This window comes from Phoca vitulina, unplaced genomic scaffold (assembly GCF_004348235.1).
Source record: "Phoca vitulina isolate PV1807 unplaced genomic scaffold, GSC_HSeal_1.0 scaffold43, whole genome shotgun sequence".
NCBI lineage: Eukaryota > Metazoa > Chordata > Mammalia > Carnivora > Phocidae > Phoca > Phoca vitulina.
In genome coordinates this window covers 7,001,982-7,029,704 of record NW_022589746.1, presented here as the reverse complement: position 1 = coordinate 7,029,704, position 27,723 = coordinate 7,001,982, and the positions used below count along the sequence as shown (strand labels likewise).

At 43.4% G+C, this 27,723-nt stretch overlaps 1 protein-coding gene across 2 annotated transcripts in view; it reads right to left on the bottom strand.

Annotated features, from left to right (window-relative positions):
* The window catches only part of ACTN2 (actinin alpha 2), a 69,357-nt gene extending 46,658 nt beyond the window's left edge, over nucleotides 1–22,699 (bottom strand). For both annotated transcript variants that reach the window (XM_032430291.1, XM_032430293.1), the window contains exon 1: nucleotides 22,508–22,699. In XM_032430291.1, coding sequence (XP_032286182.1) covers nucleotides 22,508–22,633 — 126 coding nt within the window. In that variant the 5' untranslated portion in view covers nucleotides 22,634–22,699. The remainder of the gene's footprint in view (nucleotides 1–22,507) is intronic.
* Nucleotides 22,700–27,723: the final 5,024 nt, after the last annotated feature.

Sequence of the window (27,723 nt, the reverse complement as noted above, 5' to 3'; positions counted from 1 at the left end):
CTCAACCCAGAAGCTGCTCAGTCACACGTGAGGTCCTCCAACCTCCTCTCCTGCTTCCTCTACCTCTCTCCTGGAGAACAGCTCATTCCCTGCTCCTCTGCACCTAGGGATAAAACCCAATGCTTTTGGGTTAAGCAGCTCAAAAACAGGCACATAAAAAAAAACCCTTTCAGAGCCATACAAAGAGAACCAAGATGGGATACCACAGACCCACCTACAGACGTTCCTGACTTACGATGGTTGGACCTAATAATTTTCTGACTTCACAGTGGTGCGAAAGCTGTTCGCATTCCATAGAAACCACCCTTGGGATTTTGAATTTGGATCTTTTCCCAGGCTAGTGCTGTGTGGTGTAAGCCTCTCCTGTGAGGTTGGACAGGGGTAGCAGGGTCCAGGCGGCCACGGGATCCCGAGGGTCACCAACCCACACACTTACCAACATTCTGCACCCAGACGCAGCCCTTCTGTTTTTTACTTTGGGTACAGTATTCAATCACGAGACAGTCAACGCTTTATTATAAAGTAGGCTTTGTGTTAGATGCTCCTGCCCAGCTGTAGCCCAGCGTAAATGTTCTGGGCACGGTTAAGGTCAGCTGGGCTGGGCTATGATGTCTGGTAGGTTCCGTGTAGTGAATGTATTTTTGTTTTTTTTTAGATGTATTTATTTATTTATTTGAGAGAGAGAGAGCATGAGAGGGGGGAGGGTCAGAGGGAGAAGCAGATTCCCCGCTGAGCAGGGAGCCCGATGCGGGACGCGATCCCAGGACTCTGGGATCATGACCTGAGCCAAAGGCAGTTGCTTAACCGACTGAGCCACCCAGGTGCAGTGAATGTATTTTTGACTTGAGATATTTTTAACTTACCATGGGGTTATCCAGATATAACCCCAACGTGAGTTAAGGAAGATCTGAATCTCCAGAAGAGAAAGGCTGATATCTGTGGTTCTTAACACCTTCCAAAGAAGCTCACGAGAAAACGAAGGGAAAGGGTGTTCAAGACACATGGAGAAAAGATGGAAAATCAGAGGAAGGCACTGCCTCCACATGTATATTCCGCAGACAACAGGAACAAATGTCGGCATCTCTTCCCCAAACGTAAGGAATCACAACCCAGGAGGCACTGGCCAGGATGGGTGGTCCTACGGGTGCAGATGGGTCTCTGGGCCCATAGAGGCCCACCTTGGCTGTGGCACAAAATCTCTGCACACAACAGGGTGCAAAGGAGAAGGGCCCAGAGGTTAAGGCCGTGTTTCCATGGCTCGTAGTATTATGTTTTCATGCAGGAAGTCTGAAACATACTCAAACTATCCTCAGTCCCTCCTCTGTTATATTCCTGAACACAATCTAGAGGCCCAGAAAACGTTCCTCAACACCCAAAACATGGCAGTTGAGAACAATACCAGTGGAAGGAGTTTCCCATGAATGGCGTTAGCAAGAAGTGTTAGTCTCGTTCACTGGCAGGTCAGGCCAGTCCTTCTTTCCTGAAGAACCTACTGGCAAAGTCCCTAGTCCACAAGAACTGTGAGCCTATCGTCTTTCTCAAAGTTAAATTCTATGACAATCAGCACAGCGTGCATAATGGCAAAGAAAGTACCATATCTTTACTGACATGTTGAGATAAGCCTGTGTTACTGAATGATATCCATTTGCTTTTGGTTTCTTTTTAAGTTAATTAAGCCTATAGACATAACAGCCTACATTGTAGATTTTTCCACAGAGAGAAGGGAAGAAAGGTCTTTTAATCAAAATGATTTACATAACATGAGTTCATATCTCTACCTGGCAGAGATTATTACCCAGATAAAGACCAAAAAAAAAAAAATCAATCTTGTGTCTGACACAGTTGTCTGAACACGAGTTCATTTCATGCTAGCAGATAATTATCAATTCTTTTCAGAAATAAGGTTCTAGGCCTGGTCTGTCTCCTCTACGACGATCTGTTCAACTTACTATTCTGTTTTCTTCAAACCAAAAATATGGCAAGACAACATCTATAAATTTCCTTTATACTTTTTACACTAGCTTTTCCTCTGATAATAATGACATAAAATACTAATTTCAGATCCCATTTCCCAAAATGGGTACTCAGAAAAGCTTGTGGGGTTTTTCTGAAGGGAGGAGAACGGGGCCTGCTGAGGGCTGGGACATTCGGACAGAGCCCACAGTATGAAGCTCGGGGTGGGGGGGCGGGTAGGAAGTTCTGAAGAAGCTCTCAGCTTTCAAGCCCACCGATTATCACACAGCTTGTCTGTCAGGACCCAAACGGTTTGGGGCACTGTCAAAGTGTTCTGTGATTTTGAGATTGCCTACAGCTTGCTTTCCTCAGTGAGTGAAGGCATCAGGAGGCTCGCCGTGCCGATCCTGGCCTGCATCCTGTGGGGTGGGACGAGCGGGCCCCAGGAGATGGGGAGGTCGAGCCCGGTCCAGCCCGCAGTTGTGGCTCAGAACTCAGATTCTATTTCTGACTCAGACACCATGCAATTATTTGTCCTTCATGTCCTGACACTTTCCCAGCTACAGAAAAAAAAGGGAGGGGGGATAATAATTGTTATGATCAACTCTAGGAACCAGTTCAAAAGGTTATCAGGAGGAGAACAACGATAAAAGTTGGCTGACCAACACTACCTATCACGTTGGTTCTGAACACATTCTCACGTAGAACTAGCAGAAACCACTCTGTGGTTTAAGTTCATTTTCTAAATATGCTCCATGTATTTTTCTATTTACATGAATCACTTTAAGGGTGTGTTATTTTCCACCTCATAGACTTCCAATCTGGCAAGATTCCTTCTAATCACTTACCCGGGTTTTTTTAAAATATTTGAAAAGTAAGGAGGTGGGGAGCATCTAGAAAGCTGCCCCCATTTGTAAACTCTCCGATTAAGGCAGGAGAGGAGGTCAGAGCTGTTCCTCGGAAGTAAACGTGATCTCAGCCTTAGGGTTTAAGAAGGAGACACTGCACAGAGAGGGCAGAAATTCCTGCCCCACGTGGCTGGCAGAAGCAGAACTTTCTGGTTCACAACAAAGCTTCACAATCCCCTCAGCTGAGAGATCCCAGTCCACACACCAGGTGAGGATGCACACTGGGTGATCCATACAACGAGGCCATAGCAGCATGGCCTTAAGTTTAAATATTCAGACACGTAACCATCTTGTAAAAACTTTAAGGAAGTTCTCTGGACCCAGAAGCCACTCACGGTGATGACTGGTCAGCCTAAATCATCTGATCTGGAAAAAGATTCCAAACCTTCAAGGTTGCCAAGTGCCCAGGTACACCTCTCAACTACTCACACGACATTTTAAAAATTCAACCAGAGAGAGAGAAGTGTGTCAGCATCAAAGTGTCCATTCTAAGGATCCTGCATGGGTTGCAACCGACTGTAAGATGTCTTGGAAGTCCATCCGGAGCCCTCATGTTCTCACGAGTTGTGTAACCAGGCATCTAACTACACGGTGGGCAGCCCTTTTGTTCTCTGCCCACAAATCTATGCTGAGTCTCCAAGATCCTGCTAGATAACACAGCAGGCGACAGCTCAGTTTAGCACCGCTGAAACACAGCGGCCCTAAAACCTGATTCCTGGCTCTGTGACCCATTGAGAGTCCGGTGTGGGCGAGTCAGCCCCTCTCCCCTGTGACTTGCTGCTTCCCCCATGGAATGCACTGTGCACCTAATTCAACTAGCTGACCGTGATGTATGATAAATGAAAGAGAATGCAAACTACTTCCCAAATACAGATGCGGGGTGCCTGGGTGACTCAGTCGGTTAAGCGACTGCCTTCGGCTCAGGTCATGATCCTGGAGTCCTGGGATCGAGTCCCACATGGCAGGGGGCTCCCTGCTCAGTGGGGAGTCTGCTTCTCTCTCTGATCCTCCCTCCTCTCATGCTCTCTCTCTCATTCTCACTCTCAAATAAAATCTTTAAAAAAAGAAAAACAAAAAACAAATACAGATGCGACAGAAACACAAAAGAACAGCAGTCGGTGATGGCAATTCAAAGAAACTTGAGGTGCTTTGGGGTTTAAATTAAAAGGGAATAAGACCACTGCATAGAAAAAATAGCCTACAGTCACGACTTAAGGCTACTAGAGAGTAAGAGATATTCCACCTCCGATAACTAAGCACAAACATGCTGTTGCTTAGCACATTTCATCAACTGTTACAGTGTACAGACAGAAAAAGGAGAGGAGAGGGTCTGGGATCCACGAATCCAGAAAGATGCCAGGACTTCATCTTTTCCTGATTTCCCCCAAGTACTCACACCACTGTTCAGAGAACAAAGACCATCATTAGCATATCTTAACTTCCTCAAGGAACAAGGTGTTCAAAGCATTAGTTTTTGCCCATAGCAGTAAACAGATTTTGTCCCTGCATTTTTTAAAAAACTTATTTCCATGAGGCCATTAATATAAAGGGCTACATTTGAATCAGGACTTGGTTCAAAATACACTAAGTATAAAGAGACTCAAAATTAACTCTTGTTAAAAAAGCAAATCCCATTACATTCCATTGCAAATGGCAGCCCCATAACTGGTTTCTAGGACCACAGCAGCCTCTGATCCTGTCTTGCTCACCGTTCTGGCCCCTAAAGAACCCAGCATCCAGCAGGCATACCTGTATCCACAGAGAACTAGTACCCCTTCAAATTTTCAATACTTTAAAAGGTGACAATTGCAGTCATAAATAAGTTGGAACCTCAACAGTACCAAAATACGGCTTTTTTAAAAAGAATTTCTTTCTTTCTTTCTCTCTTGCTTTCTTTCCTTGAAAGAGAGAGACTGAGAGAACCAGGGGAGGAGCAGAGGGAGAGGGACAAGCAGACTCCGTTTCAAGCGCAGAGCCAGACGCGGGGCTCGATCCCACGGCCCTGAGACCGTGACCTGAGCTGAAATCAAGAGTCAGACGCTTCACCGACTGAGCCACCCAGGCGCCCCTAAAATACTGCTTTTCACTTGACTTCCAGAGATACTCAGAAATACAAACTTAATTACTCCGAGACCAAGTAAGAGGGGAAAAAAAGAAGTAGCCTTCTTCCGTTGATTCACGCCCAACAAGTTCTGCCAGCAAGCAGGGCTCGGGGTCTCTGGCTACCCAAAGTTAGGGTACCCAGCAATCTCAAATTGTGGGGTAGGAGAGCCCAGGAACAACTCAAGGGGTGCCGCTGTCACTGTTAGAGTCCTTTAAGGACTTGGTAGGAAAGTGGGGGAAAAAAGTGCTGTCAGAAATACCTGGAATGTGACACCACTTGTACACTCCCAGAAACACTGGCGAAAGTGACACAGACGCAAGCAGGGGTCTTTGCTTTGTGCTCTGGACAGTACCTGGCACATAGTGATGCTCAATGACTCTCTGTTGCATAGGATCTGATTTGTCAGACTTTCTGGGACAGAGTAAAGAAGATAGCAATCAGATTTTTTTTTTTTTTGACTGAAATTTCAATATAAAAAAGACTGAGGAGTTGAAAATCTGTATCTGCTAGAAAAAAAAAAAATCTCTATCTGCTCAAGTTCCAGGTTTTAAAAAATTATCATGTCAAACTTAACTACAGAATCCTTAAATGTTAAAAGAGACTCTGTAATCTTGCCAAAAAAGAAAAAAAACCTTGTGAAAAATAAAAGACAACCTCACGGCTGAGGGCATCTAAAAATAGAATCCGGCTAATGGATGATTCTTTAAGTGGGTAGGTTAAAGATGTCTCTCCCAGCACTTGAAAAGATTATTCTACCCATGTCTGGTTTTAATCAGGGATTTGGAACCCTGAATTTTAGGCGTCAGTCACCGGGCTCAGAAGACGGGCTACCATTTAGGTCCTGGGCTGTGAAGAATATATAAAGAAAGGTGCTAAAAGCTCTAAGACTGCCTAACAGGAGACAAAAACAAATGCTCTTCAGGTTTTTTAACAAAGCCAAATCCAGCCCAGACGGATTCCGGCTTGAGGGACAGCCTCTCTGGTATGTGGAATCTCCTCCATACCTTCCAGAAAGGACGGGACAGATCAAAGTTAGGGAATTTGGAAAGGTGTCATGACAGTTAGTAAGGCTACTTTATATAAGGAAAAGTCTGGGCTTCAATGGGAAACCTGATCATTGTCCTACAGCACACCTTCCATGCTATCCCACAACTCATAAGTCATAGATAAAGGAGAACCGTGCAAGTAATTCTTGCCTATAGACAAGAAATGCATTCTGTTCGGTACAGAGACAATCCTTCCTCCCAGAGGGACATTCATTTCACTCTTCCTAATCTATAAATGTGCCTATTCTTTGAATTTTTTTTTTTTAACTGCTTGCAACTCCTCTCCAGTTTTTTCTTTGCCAGTGAGTTAAATAACATCTTTAGCATGTGTTCATTTTTATATTTGTGTGAGAGTCATGATTTTTACCTTTATGTAAGAATTGTCTTTTAATACTTTAGGATCTAAAGAGAGGTCAACATGCAAATATGCTGAAATATTCATTATTCCGATCTAAATGTTACTGATTTCGGTGAAGACAAATAGTAACTGATACACAAGAATGATACGCAGAACTAACTGAAGTCTATCATTTGCTGATCTTAAGTTACAGAATGCTTCCCCTGTCCTGTGAAAATGACAACTGTCCTAAGTCTCAGCTTACTGGATTCCTTTTCTATGTCAAAGCCTCCATTTAAAGTCTAATACGTGTCCCCATGTTCCCTCTTATACGAATCACCATAAATAATATTGGATTTGGGCTGAATTATTTAGCACTTTTCTGTTTCATATAGATCTTACATTTATCTAGAAGCTAAAGTATTTCCATCTGTTAATTTCCTCCCTGCTCAAGAAAATTTCCCGCAAACGTTTTATCACCACTTACAGGAGTCCTTATTACTCATGCTCCTGATTCTTTTTTTTTTTTTTAAGATTTTATTTATTTGACAGAGAGAGACACAGCGAGAGAGGGAACACAAGCAGGGTGAGTGGGAAAGGGAGAAGCAGGCTTCCTGCCGAGCAGGGAGCCCCATGCGGGACTCGATCCCAGGACCCCGGGATGATGACCTGAGCTGAAGGCAGACGCTTAACCGACTGAGCCACCCAGGCGTCCCACACTCCTGATTCTTATTTCTCAGCTGCAATTACTCATCTCTTCGTCTCTATTATCGGCAAGGCATGTGAAGCAACACAGCAAGGACATCAAACCCTTCTCTGATCCGCTGCTTCTCAGGGTTAGTTGCAACTTAAGCTACCTCTACTTTCATTCCAAGGGGTGTTTTAAAATTCTTGAAACAGGGGCGCCTGGGTGACTCGTCGGTTAGACGTCTGACTCTTGGCGTCAGCTCAGGTCATGACCTCATGGGTCGTGGGATCAAGCCATGGGGCTCTGTGCTCAGCGGGGAGGCTGCTTAAAGATTCTCTCCCTCTGCCCCTCCCCCCACCCGTGTTGCTCTCTCTCTCTCTCTCTCTCTCTCTCTCTCAAATAAATGGATAAATCTTTAAAAAACTTCTTGAAACAAAATTTTTATATAAAAATTTGTAAAGCTTATTTTAAAAAACCTTTTATTTAAAAAAAAAAAAGCTCTAGCTTTCTTTCTTCCGAAGGACAGTTAGCAAATGATCTTGATGAAACTCTCCATTTTAACTGTTACATGGAAAAAAGGAGGTTAGAAATATACAGATTCTTCCCAAACTATTTTACGGCTGGAAGCATATGTTAAACTAACCAAATCAAATATCTTCAGAGTCAAAGCCTCAGTCATTTTTGCTCTAAAAGGTTTAAAAAAAAAAAAAAGTGGTAAACTCAAAGAACCACATGAAAGTGCTCTGGGTGCTTGGTCATGCAAGCTTAGAGCAATCCCCAGGCCATGAGCCTGACTTAGCCACTGACTGGGAGTTCTGTGGGGTCACACCTGCCTCCCCCAAGCTGGCATGAGCTACGTGGAGAATTCCTTTGAGGACTTTCTGGTAAGCAAGCATTTAAGGCTCCCAACAAACAGCCTTACATATGATTGATCCTGAGCTATGCTTCCCAAAATAACCTGTTCCCTTGGAGCCTGGGTAATTATGAGCAAGATGTGGCTCTGTGACAGGGCAGACCCAACTGTTGCTTGGTTTTAGGCAACAGCAAACGTTGATTATACTTTCATTATTCTCTTCTTGAGGAGGAATTCAAGATTTTCTTTAGAAAAGCCAACTGATGTTTCCCTCCTCGGCCCATCCCGGCAACAGGGGAAGCAGCTTGTACGACACAGACAGCAAAATAAATATTCTTTAATTCAAGTTCACCATACTGTTACTATTTTCAGGGACCCAAATAAATGGCTGCCTACACAGAGGGATTAAAGCGTTCATTTAGAACGAAACAGCTCTCTGTAACACACCACATTCTGTGCATTAGTATTTTGGACCAGAGCACAGTTCTAAGTCAGGAATAGCCCCCCCCCCCCCCCAATCAGGTACGTCTACAGGTTTCCTCTCCATATGGTAAAAGCTCTATTTAACAGTAGGGGTAAAAACAGGGAAGCTGGGCATTCCCAAAGTTCCTGCTCACTCCACACTGTAGGGAACCAGGCAGGGATTTCCTCCTTCAAAAAGTTCTTCCCTAGGGCTCGTGCTGAGTGGAGAGTAGTCACAAAAATATAGAATGAAGTCCTCATATCCTGAGACATTTCAGATAATTACATATTAGAATATAAAATTCATCAACATATGCTTTCATAACATAGTGTTCTAGTAGACAATATGGCCAAAAGTTAACACAAGTTTTCTCTAGATTGTGACTTTTAAGAATTTCTTTTCCATATTTTCTGTAGGGAATGTGTATGACTGATGCAAAATGTATCTTAAAAAAGTAACTCGGGAAAGTATATACAATTTGTTAGCTTAGATTCTTTAGTCTTCGTGGTTATCTGTAATTATGTTAGCTAGTTCTACTTCATTAGTCCTCCACATTTCTCCCTGAAAAAAAAAGAAAGACTACTTAAATTGGATATAATTAAGCAACCCCAGATTTCTGAAGTTAATCAACGAAGCGCTGCTTCAGGATTTTTTAAAGTTTCACATTAAAATCCCTATTTCGACATCGCATTTCAAAACCCTAATGGAGAAGGTACACACTGTCCAAGTTCTAGGACCGCAGAATAGAAATCCTTTGGAGTCTGTAATATCCAGTTACCCAGACACCAGTCACAGCAATAGAACCCACTGTCCCACACCAGGTATTTCTTTTCTTTTTTTTTTTTTTTTTAAAGATTTTATTTATTTATTTGACAGAGAGAGACACAGCGAGAGAGGGAACACAAGCAGGGGGAGTGGGAGAGGGAGAAGCAGGCTTCCCGCGGAGCAGGGAGCCCGATGCGGGGCTCGATCCCAGGACCCTGGGATCATGACCTGAGCCGAAGGCAGACGCTTAACGACTGAGCCACCCAGGCGCCCCCCACACCAGGTATTTCTGACAGGCTTTTTCCTCCTTCCTTACCAAGTCCTTAAAAGTCCAACACTGACAGGCCCACCTGTGTCTGAGTATAGAAACAAGGGCAATCTTTACAGTAAACGTGAATTTATCACACAGTAAATATGCTTACCACCACTTCACTCCCAGATTTCCAAGGGCCTGAACACACACACACATATATATACATATATCTATACATATGTATGTGTGTGTATATATATATATACATATATATATATATATATATATATATATACACATATACTTTTTTTTTAAAAAAAAAAAGAAAGACTTAAACTGCCTGAAGAACAAAACCAGAGATTTGACTCTGGTGACTGGTCCGCATATTTAAATAACGTTAACCCTTCGTTTTTCAGACGTGCAAAATAAGCATCCTTGAAGCACAGCACATATTATCAAACTGTCTGGAGTCTATACAGTATTTATAAAACCATATAGATAGCATATCAAATACCAAAAGCGTATGGCAGCATGCATTTCAGAGGGGAACCTGGCCCACCAGTGGGGTCGGTGGCCCTGCGTCCCTCCACACACAGAGCTCACTCCCACAGCTCTCTGCAAGGCTTGGTCTTCTAAAGGATTCGTGAATTAAAAGATTCAGAAATTACTAACTAGACTCTGGTATTTAAATCTGCCAAACTATAAGAAATCTCACTTCACCGATATCTGAATTTTTTAAAGTTCAGAAATGGGCAAGTGCTTTGAGAAAAGGCATTACTATCCTATATATAAACTATTTGGGTCTCAACATTATTTTACCATTCTCTGAGGTCGCCATGGGTATGTCCTCAGAACAGAGTGACCATTGAGTTATTGCCTAAACTGGATTACTTCTGCGAGCTGAAGCAGAGGCAGTTTCTAATTTCCAGCCACAACTGGGACCATCCTGGGCCGACGTGGATGCAAAGTCCCTACCTCTCACTCCACCTCCTCATATCCTTTCATGAACAACAGAGGGCCGGAGAAATGAACAACACATTGCACACCGTAAATTTACACAATGTTGTATGACAATTACAGCTCAATAAAGCTGGGGGGAAAATATAAAATAAATAAAATAAAATGAATTTTTGCAAGGAATGAGGTGGCCTACAGCTGCAGCATGTATGCAGCCCCCCATCACTCCCAGGGTTCCCTAGAAATGCACACATGTAAGCAGGCAGGGGCCCGATCTGTGTCTAAATAAAATCCCCGGAAGCAGTCTTGGCAAGACCGCCCCTAAAAATAACCTTTCCCCAAGAACCCTTTAAATGTCTGTTCTCTCCTTCCTCCGGCTGTGCTCTGGGGGTGGTGGAGGAAACGAAGATGTACGAGTATCAAATTCAGCATCCTCAGACATTTTTCCCACCTCCTGTCTCAAATCCAAGCTCTCCGTCCAAAGCAGTGACAGCAGTGGTCATAGGAATGGAGACAGAACTAGACCAAAAACCCTGAAAGAGGTTATAGGGTCACTTCATCAGATCAGTCTGCAGCGGGAGGAGAGAGATACTCCTTACACACGGCACATACCCTATCAGTACTGACTTCATACATGGGCTCAAACTCCTAGCAGTGAACCATTCATATTTTCACAGGATGTGAGGAAGCTCTGAATTTGCCCAAAGTGCTTCGCATACTTCCATCCTCTTCTCATGGATAGCCAGAAATCTACCCTGAGGGTCCCTCCTGGAAGTAGACAATGGGTGGTTATCATCTTAGAAAGGTCACCTCTAAAATACAGGTGATCTCTGGAAAGGCAGGTGTTGGGAACCTTTCATTTTTAAGAACATGAGAAATCCTTAGGAAAATTCAGGGGCGAGGGGAGGTGTACAAGCAGGGCAGAGGAGGGAGGAGGCCCAGATGCCCAGAGGGGTAGCAGGAAGCATGGGATTTGGGGTGAAAAGAGAGGTGCTCTGAGAGGGAAAGGCGACAACCGGCCTCCTTTGAAGTTCTGCTTCATGCTGATTTCTTTCAAAATTGTGTTTAGGGAATGAAACACTTGTTGAACATAAAAACTTTGTTTTTCCTCTTAGAAGTAGACATCCCTGGTGGCCATTTCACGATGTATGCACACATCAAAACATTCTGTACGCTTGAAATATATACAATTTATTATTTGTCAATTATACCTCAATAAAGCTGGGGTGGTGGGGGAGAAGCAGACATTCACTATCCAGAAACTTGGGTTTTCCTTGACCAGCTGGGTTCAGAAGGATTCACTATGTTCTATATTCTCTCGGCTCCTGTGTATGTTTGAAACTTTCCATAATAGGAAGTTAAAGAACAGAAAAGTGGGATTTTTTTTTTTTAATGTAAAGTAAAGGGAGTCCTTGGTACTGCCACGTCACAGTGTTTAGGCTGAATCTCTGTGGACCCCAAATCTTAGAGAGCATTGCTGTCCACTAAGACATCACGCCTATCCTAGAGGATGACTCTAATCTGTGCTCTTGCCTCTTGGAGTCCCATCTGCTGGTTCCAACAGGGAGTTGACTCAAGTACTTAGGCATCCTGAACTCTGGCGTCTTTTGGAACTGAGTCAGCCAGACCAGCGGTTAATTCCAAAGCTACGCCCCTAATGGCGTGTTCTACTACACTCCGTTTAGAAGTTTACTTGGCTTTTCCTGTGGTCCCTTTTCTCCTCCTTTGGCATTTCTGTTGAACACGCCAACTGCTATAGCCTGACCTAGAGAAAACCTCCGAATGACAATGTTCCCCAGGCCTCAAAATTTAGTTCTCTCATCTCATCAGATGCCCCCAATTGTACCCATTTAGGAACGAAAAATTCACAGGCACATACCCTTCCACAAAGGCAGTCGGTGACAGGTAAAGTGAGAAATGAGGAATACTGAATCCTGCGCTTCTGCTCTGAGTTGTAGGTTATGCGTAAGTCTGGGCAGAAAGCAACAACAACAACAACAACAACAAAAACCCAGAAAGTGCTTAGTAGTTAAAAGCACAGCCTTCAGAGTTAAGTAACCTGGCTCCAAAATTCAGCTCTGCCACTTGTGGACCAGAGGACCCGGTAAAATATTAGTACCTCCACATTTTATAAAGTTCCCATTGAGAGACAGAGCCGTATCTTTGTACTTTATTATTCTGTTCCAGCTACCCTTCCCCGCCCTCAACAACCCTTGGACAAGTTACTTAACTTCCTTGGCTAAAAAAGCAATGCGTCCATGTGCAGGTAACATACTCGGCTCTCAAGACTGTTGTGAAGAGTGAATAAAATAGCATCGATGGTTAAAACAGTGATTCTCAAGAAATAGCTACTTTGGGGCGCCTGGGTGGCTCAGGCGTTGGGCGTCTGCCTTCGGTTCAGGTCATGATCTCGGGGTCCTGAGATCAGGCCCCGTGTCAGGCTCCCTGCTCGGCGGGAGGCCTGTTTCTCCCTCTCCCACTCCCCCTGCTTGTGTTCCCTCTCTTCCTGTCTCTCTCTCTCTCTTTCAAATAAATAAATAAATAAAATCTTAAAAAAAAAAAAAAAGAAATAGCCGCTTTGCCCCTTTACACTGAATAGTTTGGGATACTAAGAATAATACGCCAAATCCCCTCCCCCTCTTTTTCTTAATCCACTAGCAAACATTCACATATTAAAATATCACTTTTACCGTCTTGTTGGAATTCTTTTTGTTTTGGTGTTATACTGAGAAAAAATTTTTTTAAGTATCCTTCTGTTTTAGAATTTAACAATAGAGATCAAAATAGGCAATAAAATAACCAGCCACCTCCTATTTCATAAAATTCCAGTAACAGAATAGAAATTATACAGTTTGCAAGATACAAAATGCATGGTTTGCCTTTTTCCAACTAATGTCTCTCCCCCCACATCCCAGCCCAATCTCACTCTCACCCCTTCCTCCCCTGAAAAATGTGTTTGTCTCAAAATAGAAAAATATTATCCTCTGTGGGTAATCTCTAAACTGATTACAATTCTGTATGTGTCTTCTACCGTTTTCATGACTGATGCTCTCGAACACCCAAAATACCAATAATGTTTTCTAAAAGCCTTAAAACAAAACATCTAAATGAGGGCAATAATTTGTTTCATTGCCTTAATTTTATAAATGATAAAATAGAAAAAAAGGAAACCTATCTTGGAGTTAAATTCTACATTTAGTGTAAGATGAAACAAATTCTACCTTTTTCAGTAATCCTTACAAATTTTCAATACAATCTTCCTCAAGAAAGCCTATCGTTGGCCATTTCAACTGCAGAAGGGTTTTATGCCCCAGACCTGAGCGCACCACCATAAATAATTTCTCGCAGCTTTTCACTTCCTTTGAAAGCATAACTTATCTCATCGGCTAAGAGATATCCCATCCCACGAGCCAAATCCCTGGGCTTCTCTTCCAGCAGCTACATCAATTCAAATGCCAGATTCAGCCTGGCAAAGTTCCAGTGCAATACCAAGATGAGATTTCTCCAGGAAGAGAATCAAAGACATCTCGGCAGTTCGAGTGGTTCCAAGTCGTCTGAGGCATGCACATCATGCAGAGAAGCAATGCGTCCATGTGCAGGTAACATCACCGCTTCCTGCGGAAGTCCTCTCCTCTTAGATCTTCCTCCACGTTCCCCTCCCCATAGTTTCAACCTCTGCCTATGAGCAGAGAGCTTCTATGCCTGAACCTCCAGCTCGACCCTTCTCCTTGATATTTCCATTGGATATCAAGCCCTCGATCCAAACCTCACATTTTTAACTAGGACAAACCCCAATGATCCCCCTTACTTTCCTAAATGAACACCAAAGGCGTTAGAGATAAGGTTAGAAACGATTAGGATTCAGTTTTCTGGTTTGGCTACCGCGTTGGTATCAGTCAAGGATCTCAAACACAGTGGGACAGAATAGTAGCATAGTTTTATTGGGTTGAACTTGAGAAACTGCAGTTTTTGGAGGTGAAAATGGTCAATGTCGAGAGTTTCACGTGGTTCAACCTAATATAAAATTCCTCAAAATTCTAATAAAGACCAACGACATTACCTAACTTCTAAATAATTATTATTGTCACATCCTATTTGACTATCATGAAATAAAGACTCCTTATGACTCTAAAAGGTAGGATTTCTTGATTTGCCATTCTCAATTGTAACTGTCTACATAAGACTCAATTACAGGTTCATATTAAATACGGTTCTCATTTCCCCCAAACGACCTCATATTCACCGACTTGTCCATTTGGTCCTCACAATTGCTAAAAAAGGAAAGTTTTTTTTCCCCAAGATTGCAGGTCTTTTAGTGAAAAGGTTGTCACAGACACTACTACTAAGAATCTATTTTCAATGTATAATTATTCCTGGGGATTATAACTAATACCTTTACCTCCTACAAAAACAAACAAATGAAGCAAGACAACTCAAAGTCATGCTAACTTCTTAGTCTTGGACTTGGCATTCAGGTCGATTCTGTTCCAGGAATGCACACACTCTTCCGAATCACCCATGTCTATTCACTATTTTCCAATTCCGCTACCGTGAAGCACAGCATGTTTTCCAAAAAAAATCTGTTTTACCAAAACCACACATTTAAATTTATACTTATGTGAATCATTCACGTAATTTTTCTTTATTAAGTGGGTAAAGATTTTCAATCTGCAAAAAAAACGGTCATTTCAAATCAAATTTACATGACCAGAAATTTTGCTCATTAATATGGTGACACATTATAATTTAAATAAATCTGCATGTATGAATTTTTAATTCCAAAATTCTCTAAATTCCAATTTTTTTTTAATTAAGCAGCTTGTCTTTGAAGGCTCAATCTTAGATTAAAAATTAAGTCAGATAACTTTATTCATTTTGAGGACGTGAATAAAACACTTTTTTAAAACCACTACAGAACAGGCATGAATTGGAGTTAATACATATATAGCTCAAGGATAAAGACTGTTAAAAAACAAGTTTCTTAATTATTACATTTAAAATTTTTAATTGTACTAAACTAAATGCTTTTCAGAAATAGGACTCATAATTTTCTCATTCCACAAATGAGTATAGAGTCTGAGTGGGCTCAGTGCTTGGCCTGGGGAACCAGAGAAGAGCGTCTGCTCGTAGTCCTCAGAGAGACCATGACAGCCCCAGGTGACCCATGTTCTAGAAGGCTGGCCTCTTGGAGGAGGGACTCCAGAATGGGCAGAGGAGGTCAGGGCTGGGTCTATGGCAAAGGGGTGAATCAAACATGGTGAGGGCCACTCTGTGGGGTTGGACCTTGATCCTGTTGGGGGGGAAATGGAATAGCAGACAGAGCTTAGCTCAGACCTGGCTTCACAGAGCACTGTAGGAGGTCTGAGCTCTCTCCTGAAGACAATAAAGAACCACAGAGGGACTTTAAGCAGGAAATACCATGAGCAGGCTTGTGTTCCATAAAGATCACTCCTGCCAGCATCATGGAGGAAAGCCCGAAGAGAAGCATGAACCATGGAAAGGTGACAAAGCAGGAGGCCATCACCCTAACCCAGGCAGGAAACACAGAAACTCTGAAGACCTTAAAGTATGGGACAGGAGGAAGGGGCAGGGTCCAGAAGACTTTAGCAGGTGGGCTCCATCAGAGTTGGGAGAGAGGGAGGCACCAAGGATAACTCCCAGGATCCCACCTGGGTGGCAGGGAGGAAGATGTTTCCATGTACATGACAGCAAACCACGTGGAAGAAGCGTTTTGCAAATACTCTCTCCTTTCCTTCGCCAGCCTAGTTGAACTGGGTGGCCCTCCTCTGCGCTTTGCACTGACCTTTCTGTCTCTTGAACCAGGCTATAAGCTCCTTAAGGCCTAAGGCGGTGTCAACTCAATTCTCTATCCCTGGCCCCTAGCAGGCCCATAATAAATGTCAAGTGAATAGAAGAATGAATGGCCATGCCTGCGCCCCATTTATATCTTGCTCTTCACTAGGGTTGCAGGTCAAAGCATCTCCTAGGTTCTGGCAGAGAAAACCGTGGGGAGGGGAGGGGTGCGTGTGCCCCCCGGCATGCCTGCACGGGCTCAGATTTGTTGTTTGTATAAAAAAATGTTCCTCAGACTCCTTTAGAAAGACCAATTCCTTGCACTCAAGATTCTCCTGCCTTCGGAATTTGTCTAGCACAGCAGTTAGCAAACGTTCCCCCTAATCTCTGCTTTCTGTTCTTTCTGGAAGAATTCGCACCGTTCCCAGGGAAACAGTGGTACGACTCTGACTGTCCTCCAACGTATGCCGTACCACCTCCTCTGCTCATCATGGTGGCTCCCCCACCCACTCGGGTCCTGCGCCTTTTCTGTAGGTGTCTCCCAGCTGCAGCAACTGAATGCAGCGTGCGCTGACAGCTTTCTGAAGCCGCGTTCGTTACGTTTCCCAGCTAAGAATTATATTTGTCCTCCCACACTCTTGGAGAATCTTCTCTGGAGTTCAAGTTTCTCCCGCGGTGAACTGGGCTGAAGGGGTGAGGCACGCTCCGGGACATATCCCGGGGCCTTGGGGAGGGTCCAAAGACAAAGAGTGACTTTTCCGCCTTACGCCCTGTGCATCTGTGATCATCTACAGCAAACCAAGTGCATTTAGAAAAACAGTCCCTCCGGGGGCAGAGGTTGCTTCGGGCTCATCCTAGATTCTGCCTTTCCATGCCTATCCACCAACATCTTTCCCTGGACATCAAAGTCCCCTTGGAACTCCAGCCCTCCCCTTCAAGCAGTGGCCGCAGGGACACACCATCCTACCCTCCGCCCTGGAGCGCACCCCGCCCTGCCCTGGATGACATAGGCTGTAGATGTGTGGCTTTCTCTCTCCTGGCAGGTACACAGACTCTCCTCATCAGTTTGCTTGTTTCTTGCCAATACCACGGTCTTGAGTTTCCAGTCCAGGAGCTCTCAGGGTGGGATCATGTCTGCTTAACTGGACTTATACAGCAGCCTGCCGTGGAATAGCATGGGGCCATTTAATACTTCTATAATCCCTCCTGACCACTCTCAAGTTGATGCTTTCCTCACCATTGCTCCTACCAGCCCCTGGTTCTAATCCTCACCACTCTACCCAGCGGGTCCTATCTTGGGCTCCTGCCTGGGTCTCCCGGTCTCAGGTCCTCAGGCATCTGATTCGTTCTGCAAAGTCTGCTTCTTTAAGCATGGCCCTCTGGAGCTCCAATACCTGCAGGGCTCCACCCTCACCCCAGTCCGCTATAACCTGGCCCCCTCTCTCTTTTCTCTGTATTCCAATCTGCACCGTGAGCTTCAGCCAAGCCTGTCTCCTCCTCATGTTCCCTCAAGCACATCACAAGCAGTAGACACCTCCAGGAACATGGAGCCGGGCATCCTAGCCTGGCCACCTTGGCTACTTTCTCCTTTTAGACTCCCCGTCTCTGAGCTTGTCCCCTCAGCCCTTTGTCAGAGGGTGGTGAGTGGGGCCTGGGAAAGAAGGGGGTGAGGGTGCTTTCATGGCACTAAAGGGTGACATAAACACTTATTATGGTGACATCCCACTTATCAACCCCCCACCCTCTGCCCAAGAAACACAACAGTCTCTTCATTCCATTTCTCCAACCAGGAATATGATTTTTCTCTCCTCTCTACTCAGCTAATGTTTAGTTACTACTCAAATTAAGGTCTGGCCCAAGTCCTACTCGCTCACAAAGCTACTTCCTCATTGTCCTCACCCACGATAGCTTTCCTGATTTGACCTATAATTTCTGTTCTTTACACAACAAGCACCTGCCACTTAATATTAAGCCATGTATTATTTTCTTCGAAGTGTTCAAGTGTGTAAATCCTCTCTTTACAAGGACACATCAGGATGATGGGAAGTTAGTGTTTTAATGGACCCGGAGTTTCAGTTCGGGGCAATGGAAAAGCTCAGAAGAAGGGTGGTGGTGATTGCTCGATATTGTGAATGTATTAATGTCACTGAATCGTACACCTAAGAATGGTTAAAATGGTAAATTTTATGTGATGTATATTTTACCACACACACAAAACAGTACAGCAAAGTCACTAAGGAACAAATCTGTGCTTCATCATCCCCCACCAGTCCAAGTGTGGAGCTGACTACTGTTTCGCCAGTTAATAAAAATATTTGCTACACGAGAATAATAACATTTGAAACTTTACAGCATATGGAGCCCCTTCCACATGGACTAGTTTAACCATTTGATCCTGAAAAACACGATGAGGTAAGAAAGGTATCATTTATCTTTATTTTCTAGGTAAATGGACATGGGAAGGTTTAGTGACTTGATTATGGTCAGAGAGTACTAGAGAGTGCTGAGAGTCCTCTGGGTTTCATGACTCTGAGAAAGTTCACGTGCTTTTCGATAACTGTTCACCTTGTTGAAACACGTAGTGCTTTTTCTCCCAGGGAAAATTCACGCAAAGGCAGATTTCATTGGGCAGGGGAGAAGAGGCTTCAGTGTGCACCCTTCATCAGCAGGTGCTCTCCACGGACATTGGAAGGGGCAACCCTGAGGTTCCCCGGCTCTCTATTTAACCGGGACCCTGTGGGCAGATGGTCCCACACATGTCCTTGCATGCTGCCTGACCTGACTCGGCAACATTTTAGCCCGGGTGACAGGATGAACAGGAGATACTCTGAGGTGAATGGTGAATCGGTCCATCTCAATTATGACTATGCAGAAGAACTTGACTTTCTCTAGGGATGATTAAAACCAGTGAGAACTCCAAATGGGGAATAAATGAACCACTCTCTTACTCTCCCAACAACTGGTAAAAAAGTTTATCGCTCAGCTAGCCATATACAAATTAAGGATGTAAGGACCCTTTAGGTCTCAAAACACACAGTCATTTCCTTAAAAGGCCTGTGCTAGCCTCCCAGAGTGGTGAAGGACAGCGCCCCGTGCTTACAGAGATAGCACACATAGTCAGCATTGCTGTTCTGGCAAATCACCTCCTGATTAGGCTTCAGTTGAACTGAAGGTTGAATGTGTTTCTTGGTTCCAAGAGGAACGTGCTTCTAACTATCAAAGCTTTAGAAGCTGCAAAAGTCCACTGAAACACAGCCTAATTTACATGAATGTAAATATCCCTACCCCTGTTTACTAAACACCCCTGGAAGAGAAGGGGAGCACTTTGAAATGCCTGTACATACTTAATGCTAAATTCAATGTCTTCTAAATTGCCTCCTTTTGGGAAAAGCACTACGTTTCCTCAAGATATTGAAAATGGAACTACCACATGACCCAGAAATTTCACTTCTGAGTATAAAACCAAAAAAATTGGAAAGCAGGGTCACGAAAAGATATTTGTACACCCATACTTAGACAAAAGCAACCCAAGTGTCCATCTACAGATTAACAGATAAACAAAATGTGGTACATACATACAGAGGAGTACCATTCAGCCTTAAAATGGAAGGAAATTCTGACTGATGCTATAACATGGATGGACCTTGAAAACATTATGCTAAGTGAAATAAGCCAGACGCAAAAGGACGAATACTGTCGGATTTCACTTATATGAGGTCCCTAGAGGAGTCAAATTCATACAGACGGAAAGTAGTAGGGTCGTTTCCAGGTGCTGAGGAGAGGGGAGAATGTAAAGTTACTCTCTAGTGGGTACACAGAGTCTAGTTTTGCAAGATGAAAAGAGTTCTGGAGATTGGTTGCATAACACAGCAATGTGCAGGTACTCAACCCTAATGAACTGCACTCTTAAAAATAGTTAAGATGGTAAACTTCTTGTTATATGGATTTTACCAAAACTTAAAAAAATCACCACCAAAGGAAAAAAAAAAAAAGCACTATATTTTCACTAAGTCCTTCTGTAGCAAGGAATTCCACACCAGAGAGCAAGGATTACCACAGCCTATGAGACTCTCTGAACTGTGGATATAATTAGGCACCGCATCAATTAAAACGCTACGGACGTCATCATGTGTTACCAACATCTGTTGACAGATCTCATACCCAGCATATCACTGAAATGGGGTGTGGAGAAGGTAGCCCACAATAGAAACAATGGTATTTTATCCTTGTCCTGTTCCAACAGTTTGTCTCATGGGACATAAATAGAGACCACTGCTCTTACCCTGAACTCACAGTTCAATATTATTTTATTGACTTGAGTAGGTTCTATACCAAAAGTAGAAATAGAGTATCTTCTAGATCTGTTCAGATCTGTGTCCTAATGCAGTGGGGTTCCCCCCTCCCCCCCTCCCCCCCGCATCTACAAGACTCAATCTATCTAGGAAAAAAAAAAAAGAATTCTCACTTTAAACTTTCTAGCATTCTTTTGAACTGGGATTGGGAAGTATATCCACTTTTTAATAACATATGTCAAGTGCTATACAATTACAATAATACATTCACACAGGAATCCCAAACCTAAAAAAAAATTACAATGATGCCATTCTATCCAAAAATATTGTGAATACGTTAAAAAAAATAAGACAGGAGATATATGTCAATGTGGCTTTTGGAAACTGACATTAGCTCTATCCTGCTATTGTACTGTAAGAAAAAACAAACACAAAACACAAAACAACAGAAATTATTGTGATTAGACTATTACTCCTAAAAATGATGAGCAGACTACCTGTCCAATCTCTTAGCTACTTTACTATTTCTCGTAAGAAAAAAAGGCAACCTTTGAAACTAAGACTTAGGAGTTAAAAAAAAAAACACATGAAAAACATAGTAATCAAAACTGTGGGAAATTCTTTTAAAGAAAAACACTCATGCTGAAAGTTAAAGTCGCTTTTTAACTTCTTGCTGACTGATAATGCATCAGCTAGACCAGATGACACATTAATAATCCTCAGGCCATGTGTTTCTCTCACAATGTCATTTAAAAAACAGTAGAAGGTTTGAAATGTTATTTTCCTTTATAGACTCAACTTCTATTTATCACTTCCATTCTCTTGTTTCCAAAAAGGTGGGGGTGGTAAAAGTCTCAGGAAACTAAGGTGGAGAGCGAAACATAGCCAAATTAGAGCTTTAAAATAATAATAGTAAATGGTATTTGACCAGAAAGGGTAGACAACAAAAGAGAAATCCTGATATAAAAATAATGTCCTGTTATTTGAGAATTATCCAAATAGGGAGAGATCCTCCCAGCTAAAGCTGTTCATTGGGAGAGGATGGGATGTGTATGTGTTGCCCACAGTCCTACGCTAATTTAGCATGTCATACAGCACACTCACTCACAGGGGCAGTTACACAGAGCACTTCCCATGCACACATATGGTCAACAGAGGTTATTCACTTAAAAGCAAGTCCTTCGCAGGGAAATCCACTTTGCCTCACGCCCAGAAAAATAGGGGGGAAAAGTGCAAGGCACTTTGCTTTTGTCATGACGCCATCACAAAGTTGGGTTAGCAGGTCTGGGTTGGCATGTCTGACTCCACCAGGCTCTGTGCCCAGTCAAACAGGAGGTGGGATTTAGCCTCCTGGTGAGCATTCCCTACTTGTTCTAGCCAAGGGGATCAAGAAGAAACCTTGAAATAGTGGAATATTCCATTGGGCCTCCTGAAAGCACCAACCAAGAAGAGCAGGGAGCTTTCAGAGCTGGCTGACTCCCTCCTCCCTGGGTGCTTACCTCAATGAACCATAAATAGAGTGTGAAATAATTATTACTTTATTGGTGAGTGTCTGGTGTTCATACAGCATCCCTCTCTTAGGAGCCCAAAACATTTAAGAAATGATTTGCAATTTCTCTTTGGGCAGCCCTGTGGAAAGCCGAATGACACTGATTCATCTGACATCTTTTATTTGGGGAGAGATGGGCTAGGGGGCAAATGAACACAGTGGTGCAAGTAAAGTGGAACTCCTGTGGCCAAGGTCACAGACTCAAGGGGTCAGGAGCAGACCTGAGACTCTTTCAGATTCTGGTCTAACGCTGATTAAAGCAGGAACACACCTACAGAGCACTGTTCCTCTTTTAACATTTTTCGTTCTGTGACTCTTACGTTACTTACACACGCGCGCGCACACACTGGACGCCCAATTTCGTGCCTGTCCCTGGACGTGTTCTCCTTCCTAACGGGACACCCGGGCTACGAGGACACAGGACAACACAACACCTCCACCACGCGCCCTCTCGCTAATGCACGCAGCCGGCGAGCCCGCGGGGGACTGGGACACACAGACACGGGCGCCGAGCCCGCAGACGGCGGGCACGGGGCCCTTGCTGACCTTCCTCTGCTGCTTCTCCCAGGCCGGGTCGAGCAGCAGGTCGCGGTCCCACTCCTCCTCCTGGATCATGTACTCGTCATCGTCATAGACGTAGTTGTACTGCACGCCGGGCTCTATCTGGTTCATGGCGCTCGGGGAGCCGGGGCTGCGGCGGGGCGCGCGGGGCTCGGACGGACTGACGGACGGGCGGGCGGAGACGCGGCGGGGCCGGCGGGACGCGCGGAGCTCGGCGGAGGCGCAGGCGGCGGACTGGCGGGCGCGGGGTGACCTTCGCGCGGCTCCTCTCGGGGCTGCACGCCTACACGCTGGGTCGCGGGCGAAGCACCAGCTCGGGCCGCGAGCAACGGCCGCGCTGCTTAATACCCGCGCCGCGGGTCACGTGGCCTCCCGGCCGCGCCCCCGCCCCGCCCTCCGCCCGCCCCGCCCCCGCCCCCGCCCCCGCCCCGGCCGCTCAGAGCACGTGCGGGTGGGCCGGGGCGCCGGGCGGCCAGGGGTCCGCGCTCACGCCGCTGCAGCAAACTTCCTTGGTAGCGAGCTGAGCCTGCTTGCATCAGCCCACGCCTCCCACTTACCCTCTGGCTCGCGGTGGGCTTGGCTTCCCGGCGCCTGGGTCGGTTACGGGGGGGGGGGGGGGCGCGGGGAGAGAGCGGGGGTGACGGGTGTACGCGGCCAGGGGAGGCCTCCACCTCCAACGCATCCCAAGTTTTCTATATATCATTTGCATATTCGCGTTTTCCACATACTTCCACAGATATCATGCACCTACACCCCTGAAAAGTATAGTTTAAAGGCTACAGAATCCCTTCTTCTTCTCCCTCCCTCATCTGGGGAAATCAAGGAAAGAGACTTGGATCAACCATATTAAAATGGCAGGAACCAAACCAAAGGCGGAAAGTGTCAGCTCTCACCTGCTAGTCATAAATTTAAAAGAACTGACAATGGTGGACAAGCAGCCAGCTTCATGTTACACTTCTATCTCGCCGTCATATGCTCCACATAAGCATTTCCATCCCTGTGGTTCTGCTTAGCTGTTCCCTGTCAATTATGTCCGGAAGGAATCAAGTCGAGGTCCTCTGGAACCAGCAGGTTGAAATCTTTTCGTCACCTTATTTATTAAGCACCTGCTGTAATCCAGACACTGTTAGGCACTGGGGATCCAGAGGCGAACTGATAGGCAGGGCACTTTCCTTCTGAAATTTAAGTCTAAATTGAATAAAAGCTGCCCGCAGATGCTACACAACTGTTTGTGCTTCAAGAGCTTTCAATTTGTTGACATGTTTCAAGCTGAAACTATGCCTAGATTTATCATTGTTCCTTAGAATTTTGACATCACTTAGTTTTATTGCTTTGAGCTTTTTTGCAAAAAGACGTTGACAAATTAGCATATAGGCTGCATTCACATTTTGAAAAACATAGTCACTAGAACATGAACTCCACGAGAGCAGGGATTTTGTCTTGTTCATAGCTGTAACTCCCAGCAACTTGAGGGATATCTACTACATAATAGGTGCTCAAATATTTGTTGAAGGAATAAGCAGTCTTGGAAATAGTGATTGAGCTAATTTACCTGGATTAAATTTAAGATTTTAAGTTTATATTTTGTATTAAAATCATATGCTCTGAAAAAGTTTATCACTAAACGTTAACTATTAGAAAATTTATCAACAATTATAAAAACTGAATCCTAGTCTTCAAAACTAACTGTGGGGACTTCAGGTTGCAGATGAGGTGAAATAAAAGGAACCAGATTTACCTTCCTTCCTGAAATAACCCAAATCTGGGGAACAAATATATATGAAACAAAAATTTTCAAGACATTGGTCATCAGGTAAAGAAGGGCGATGATGTAAAGAAATAAACAACATGAGCACTATGATTGCCCCAGTCATTCCTTGTCCCATCCATGAATGCATGGGAGAAAAGTACCTGAAACCAAGGAAAGAAGCACCCAAAAGAACTAGAAGGAATGGTCCTTGGAACCTCTAAAGGGCCTGGAATAGTTCCTGTTTCCATTAGCCAGTGTGGAAAACCTCGTAATTCACAAAGCATCAGATGGAGTATTCAGAAGTGGAGGGATATTACCCCTAAACTGAATTATATCATTCAATTATATCATTTGCTGGATCTGCCAGAAAAAGCTCGAAAGAGCTCCAAAAGGACCAAATGGTTTGTTTCCAAGTCATTTAACCATGTCCCAGAACAAAGCTCAAAAATGTCTATAGGAGGGGTGCCTGGGTGGCTCAGTGGGTTAGGTGTCCGATTCTTGATTTCGGCTCAGGTAATGATCTCAGGGTGATGAGATTGAGCGCCACATCTGTCTCCGTGCTCAGCGGGGTATCTGCTTGGGATTCTCTCGCTCCCTCTCCCTCTGCCCCTCACAACTCTCTCTCTCTCTCTCTCTCTCAAATAAATAAATAATCTTTTTTTAAAATGTCTATAGGAAATCAAAAACATTCAACACTTAAACCAAAGTAAAATTTACAATTTCTGGCACCTATCAAAGATTACCAGATGTGCAAAGAAGCAGGAAAGATCCATAATGAGGGGATCACTCAAAACTGACCCAAAACTGACACATGAGTAGGAAAGAACATTAAAAGTAATTATCACTGTATTCCATATATTCAAGTAGCTGGAGGAAAAATTTAACATGTTAAGTAGAGATATAGAAGAGAATTTTTTAAAAAGACCTAAATTTAATATGTAGAGATGAAAATATGATATCTGAGCTTAAAAATACACCAAATGGAAAAAAAAATTAAAATATACTGAATGCGCTTAATTATGGGGTAAACATTGCATAAGAAAAGATGAATGAACTTGAAAACATAGCAATAGAAATAATCCAGTATGAAACCCAGAGAGGAAAAGACTTTTAAAAAATAAGCGAAGAATCAGTAAAGTGTGGGAAAACTTTAAGCCGCCTACTATCTGTGTAATTGGAGTTTCTGAAGTGGGAGGACAGAAAAAATTATTTGAAGAAATAATAGCTTAAGTCAAGATATTAATAAGAAGACTTCTACCTCTGGCTCAGATGGAGTAAATGAGGACTGGGATCACCTCTTCTGAAACAATAAAAAAAAAAAAGACAAAATATATGGAACAATTGTTTTCAAGAAACTGGACATCAGACAATGAAGTACAGGAATCCCAAGAGATGGGAAATAAATGAGGAAAGTCCTCAAATGGTCTCATTTTATAGCCTTGAGAGAACTTGTAAGCCAGAACATTGAGGTAGGGTCTAGGGGACTCCCAGAGTTGAGATGAAGCTGAGTCTGTGCAAAAGTACAGCTAGTATTCACAGGGCAGGATATCAGAGGGGGAACACTACAGAGAGAGCTCTGGAGACCTTCAGTGTCCCATTGAGTATTGGCAGAGCTTGGAGCAGAGCGTGATTGTGAGGAAAGAACCCAATACCAGGGAGACAGCCATCTGAAAGGGGTAAGGGAATGGTGCACAGCAGTCATGCAGGACCAGGTGGGTGCCTGAGCCAACCACAGGACTGCAAAAAACTCATAGGCCACAGAGCAGTGGGTAGAGTGCTTAGGAAGGTCGTGCCTCAGCAGTGTGGAATTAATTATTCCTAGGTTACTCCTAGAATGAGCCTCACCTGAACCCAGCCTAGCAAATCATAAAACAATCATAAAGTCACAAATGCAGGACCCAAGAGAATAAAAATGTTTCCAAGTAACTTGTTTCCAAATGACTTAACTGTTTCCAAGAAACTGAACTACATCACAACAAAAGCTCAAGAAGATTTATAGGAATACAAAAATATCCAGCACCCAACAATGTCAAAACCACATGATCTGACAAGCAAAGATTCCCACACGTGAAACAGGCAGAAAAACATAACCCATGATAATGAGAATAACAATCAATCAAAACTGACCCAGGGTTGAGAAGTTAGTTACCAGATAAGGACATTAAAACAGTTATTACACCTGTGTTCTGTAGATTTAAAAAGTTAAACAGAAACATGGAAGATATTTTTTAAAGACCTGAATGAAACTTTTAGAGATTAAAACCACCGTATTTGAGATGAAGAATACACTACATGGGATTAAGTGCAGATTAGACATTGCAGAAGAAAAGATTAGTGAATTTGAAAGCATAGAAATAGAAACTCTCCAAAATACAGACAGAGAAAGATAATCCAAAAGAATGAAAAGAGTTTCAGCGATGTCGTTGGAGGGGTGACTCACCGTGGGTTCTGAGGATGCCCATATAGTCTTGCCAGTATACCAAAATTGCAGGACCCTAGCAGCAATTTACCTGGGCCATTGCTCAAGATTGTATTTGCAATGAGCAAATTTGACAGATGAGGGAAACAAAGAGCAGTGTTCCTCCTCCTTGCTATTAAAGTTATGAGTCCCCAAGTTCAGTGTTCCTCTCTTATGAAACCATCTATGTGAGCAGGTTTCCATTACGGGCATCACCCCCCTCCGTGAAACTGGGGGATTATAGAAAACCACCATGAACAGCAAGATAGATCATAGTCAGGGCCATAAAACAACTCTCAATAAAGTTAAAAGGATGCAAGTCTTACACAATATGCTTTCGGACCACAACAGAATTAAATTAGAAATTAGTAACCAAAGGATCTCTAGAAAATCCCCAGATATTTGGAAATTCAGTAACATCTAGGTAATCCCAAAATCAAAGAAGAAATTAAAAGGGGGAAATTAGCAAGTATTTTTTTAATGAATGAAAATGAAAACACAATAGATCAGAAGTTGTGGGGTGCCACTGAAACAGTAATTAAGGGAAAATTTAAAGCATTAAGTGCCTATATCAAAAAAGAATGATCTTACATTAATGACCTCAAGCTTCCATCTTAAAAAAAAAAAAAAAACTAGGAAAAAAAAGCAGAGTAAACCCAAAGTAAGCAGAAGAAGGAAATAATAAAGATCAAAGTAGAAATCAAGAAAACATGTAAAACAGAAACCCAGCAGAGGAAAATTAATAAAATCAGTAAGCCTACACCAAAACTCTCTTTAAGGAGATCAATAAAATTGATACATTTAAAGCCACACTCATTGTAAAAAAAGGAACACAAATTATCTATATCAGGAATGAAAGAGGTGACCTCATTATAGAATCTAGAGATATTAAAAGAATAATAGGTGAATATTACTAACAACTATATGCCAATAAATTCAACAGCTTAGAGGAAATCAACAAATTCCTTTAATGACACAAACTACCAAAGGTCA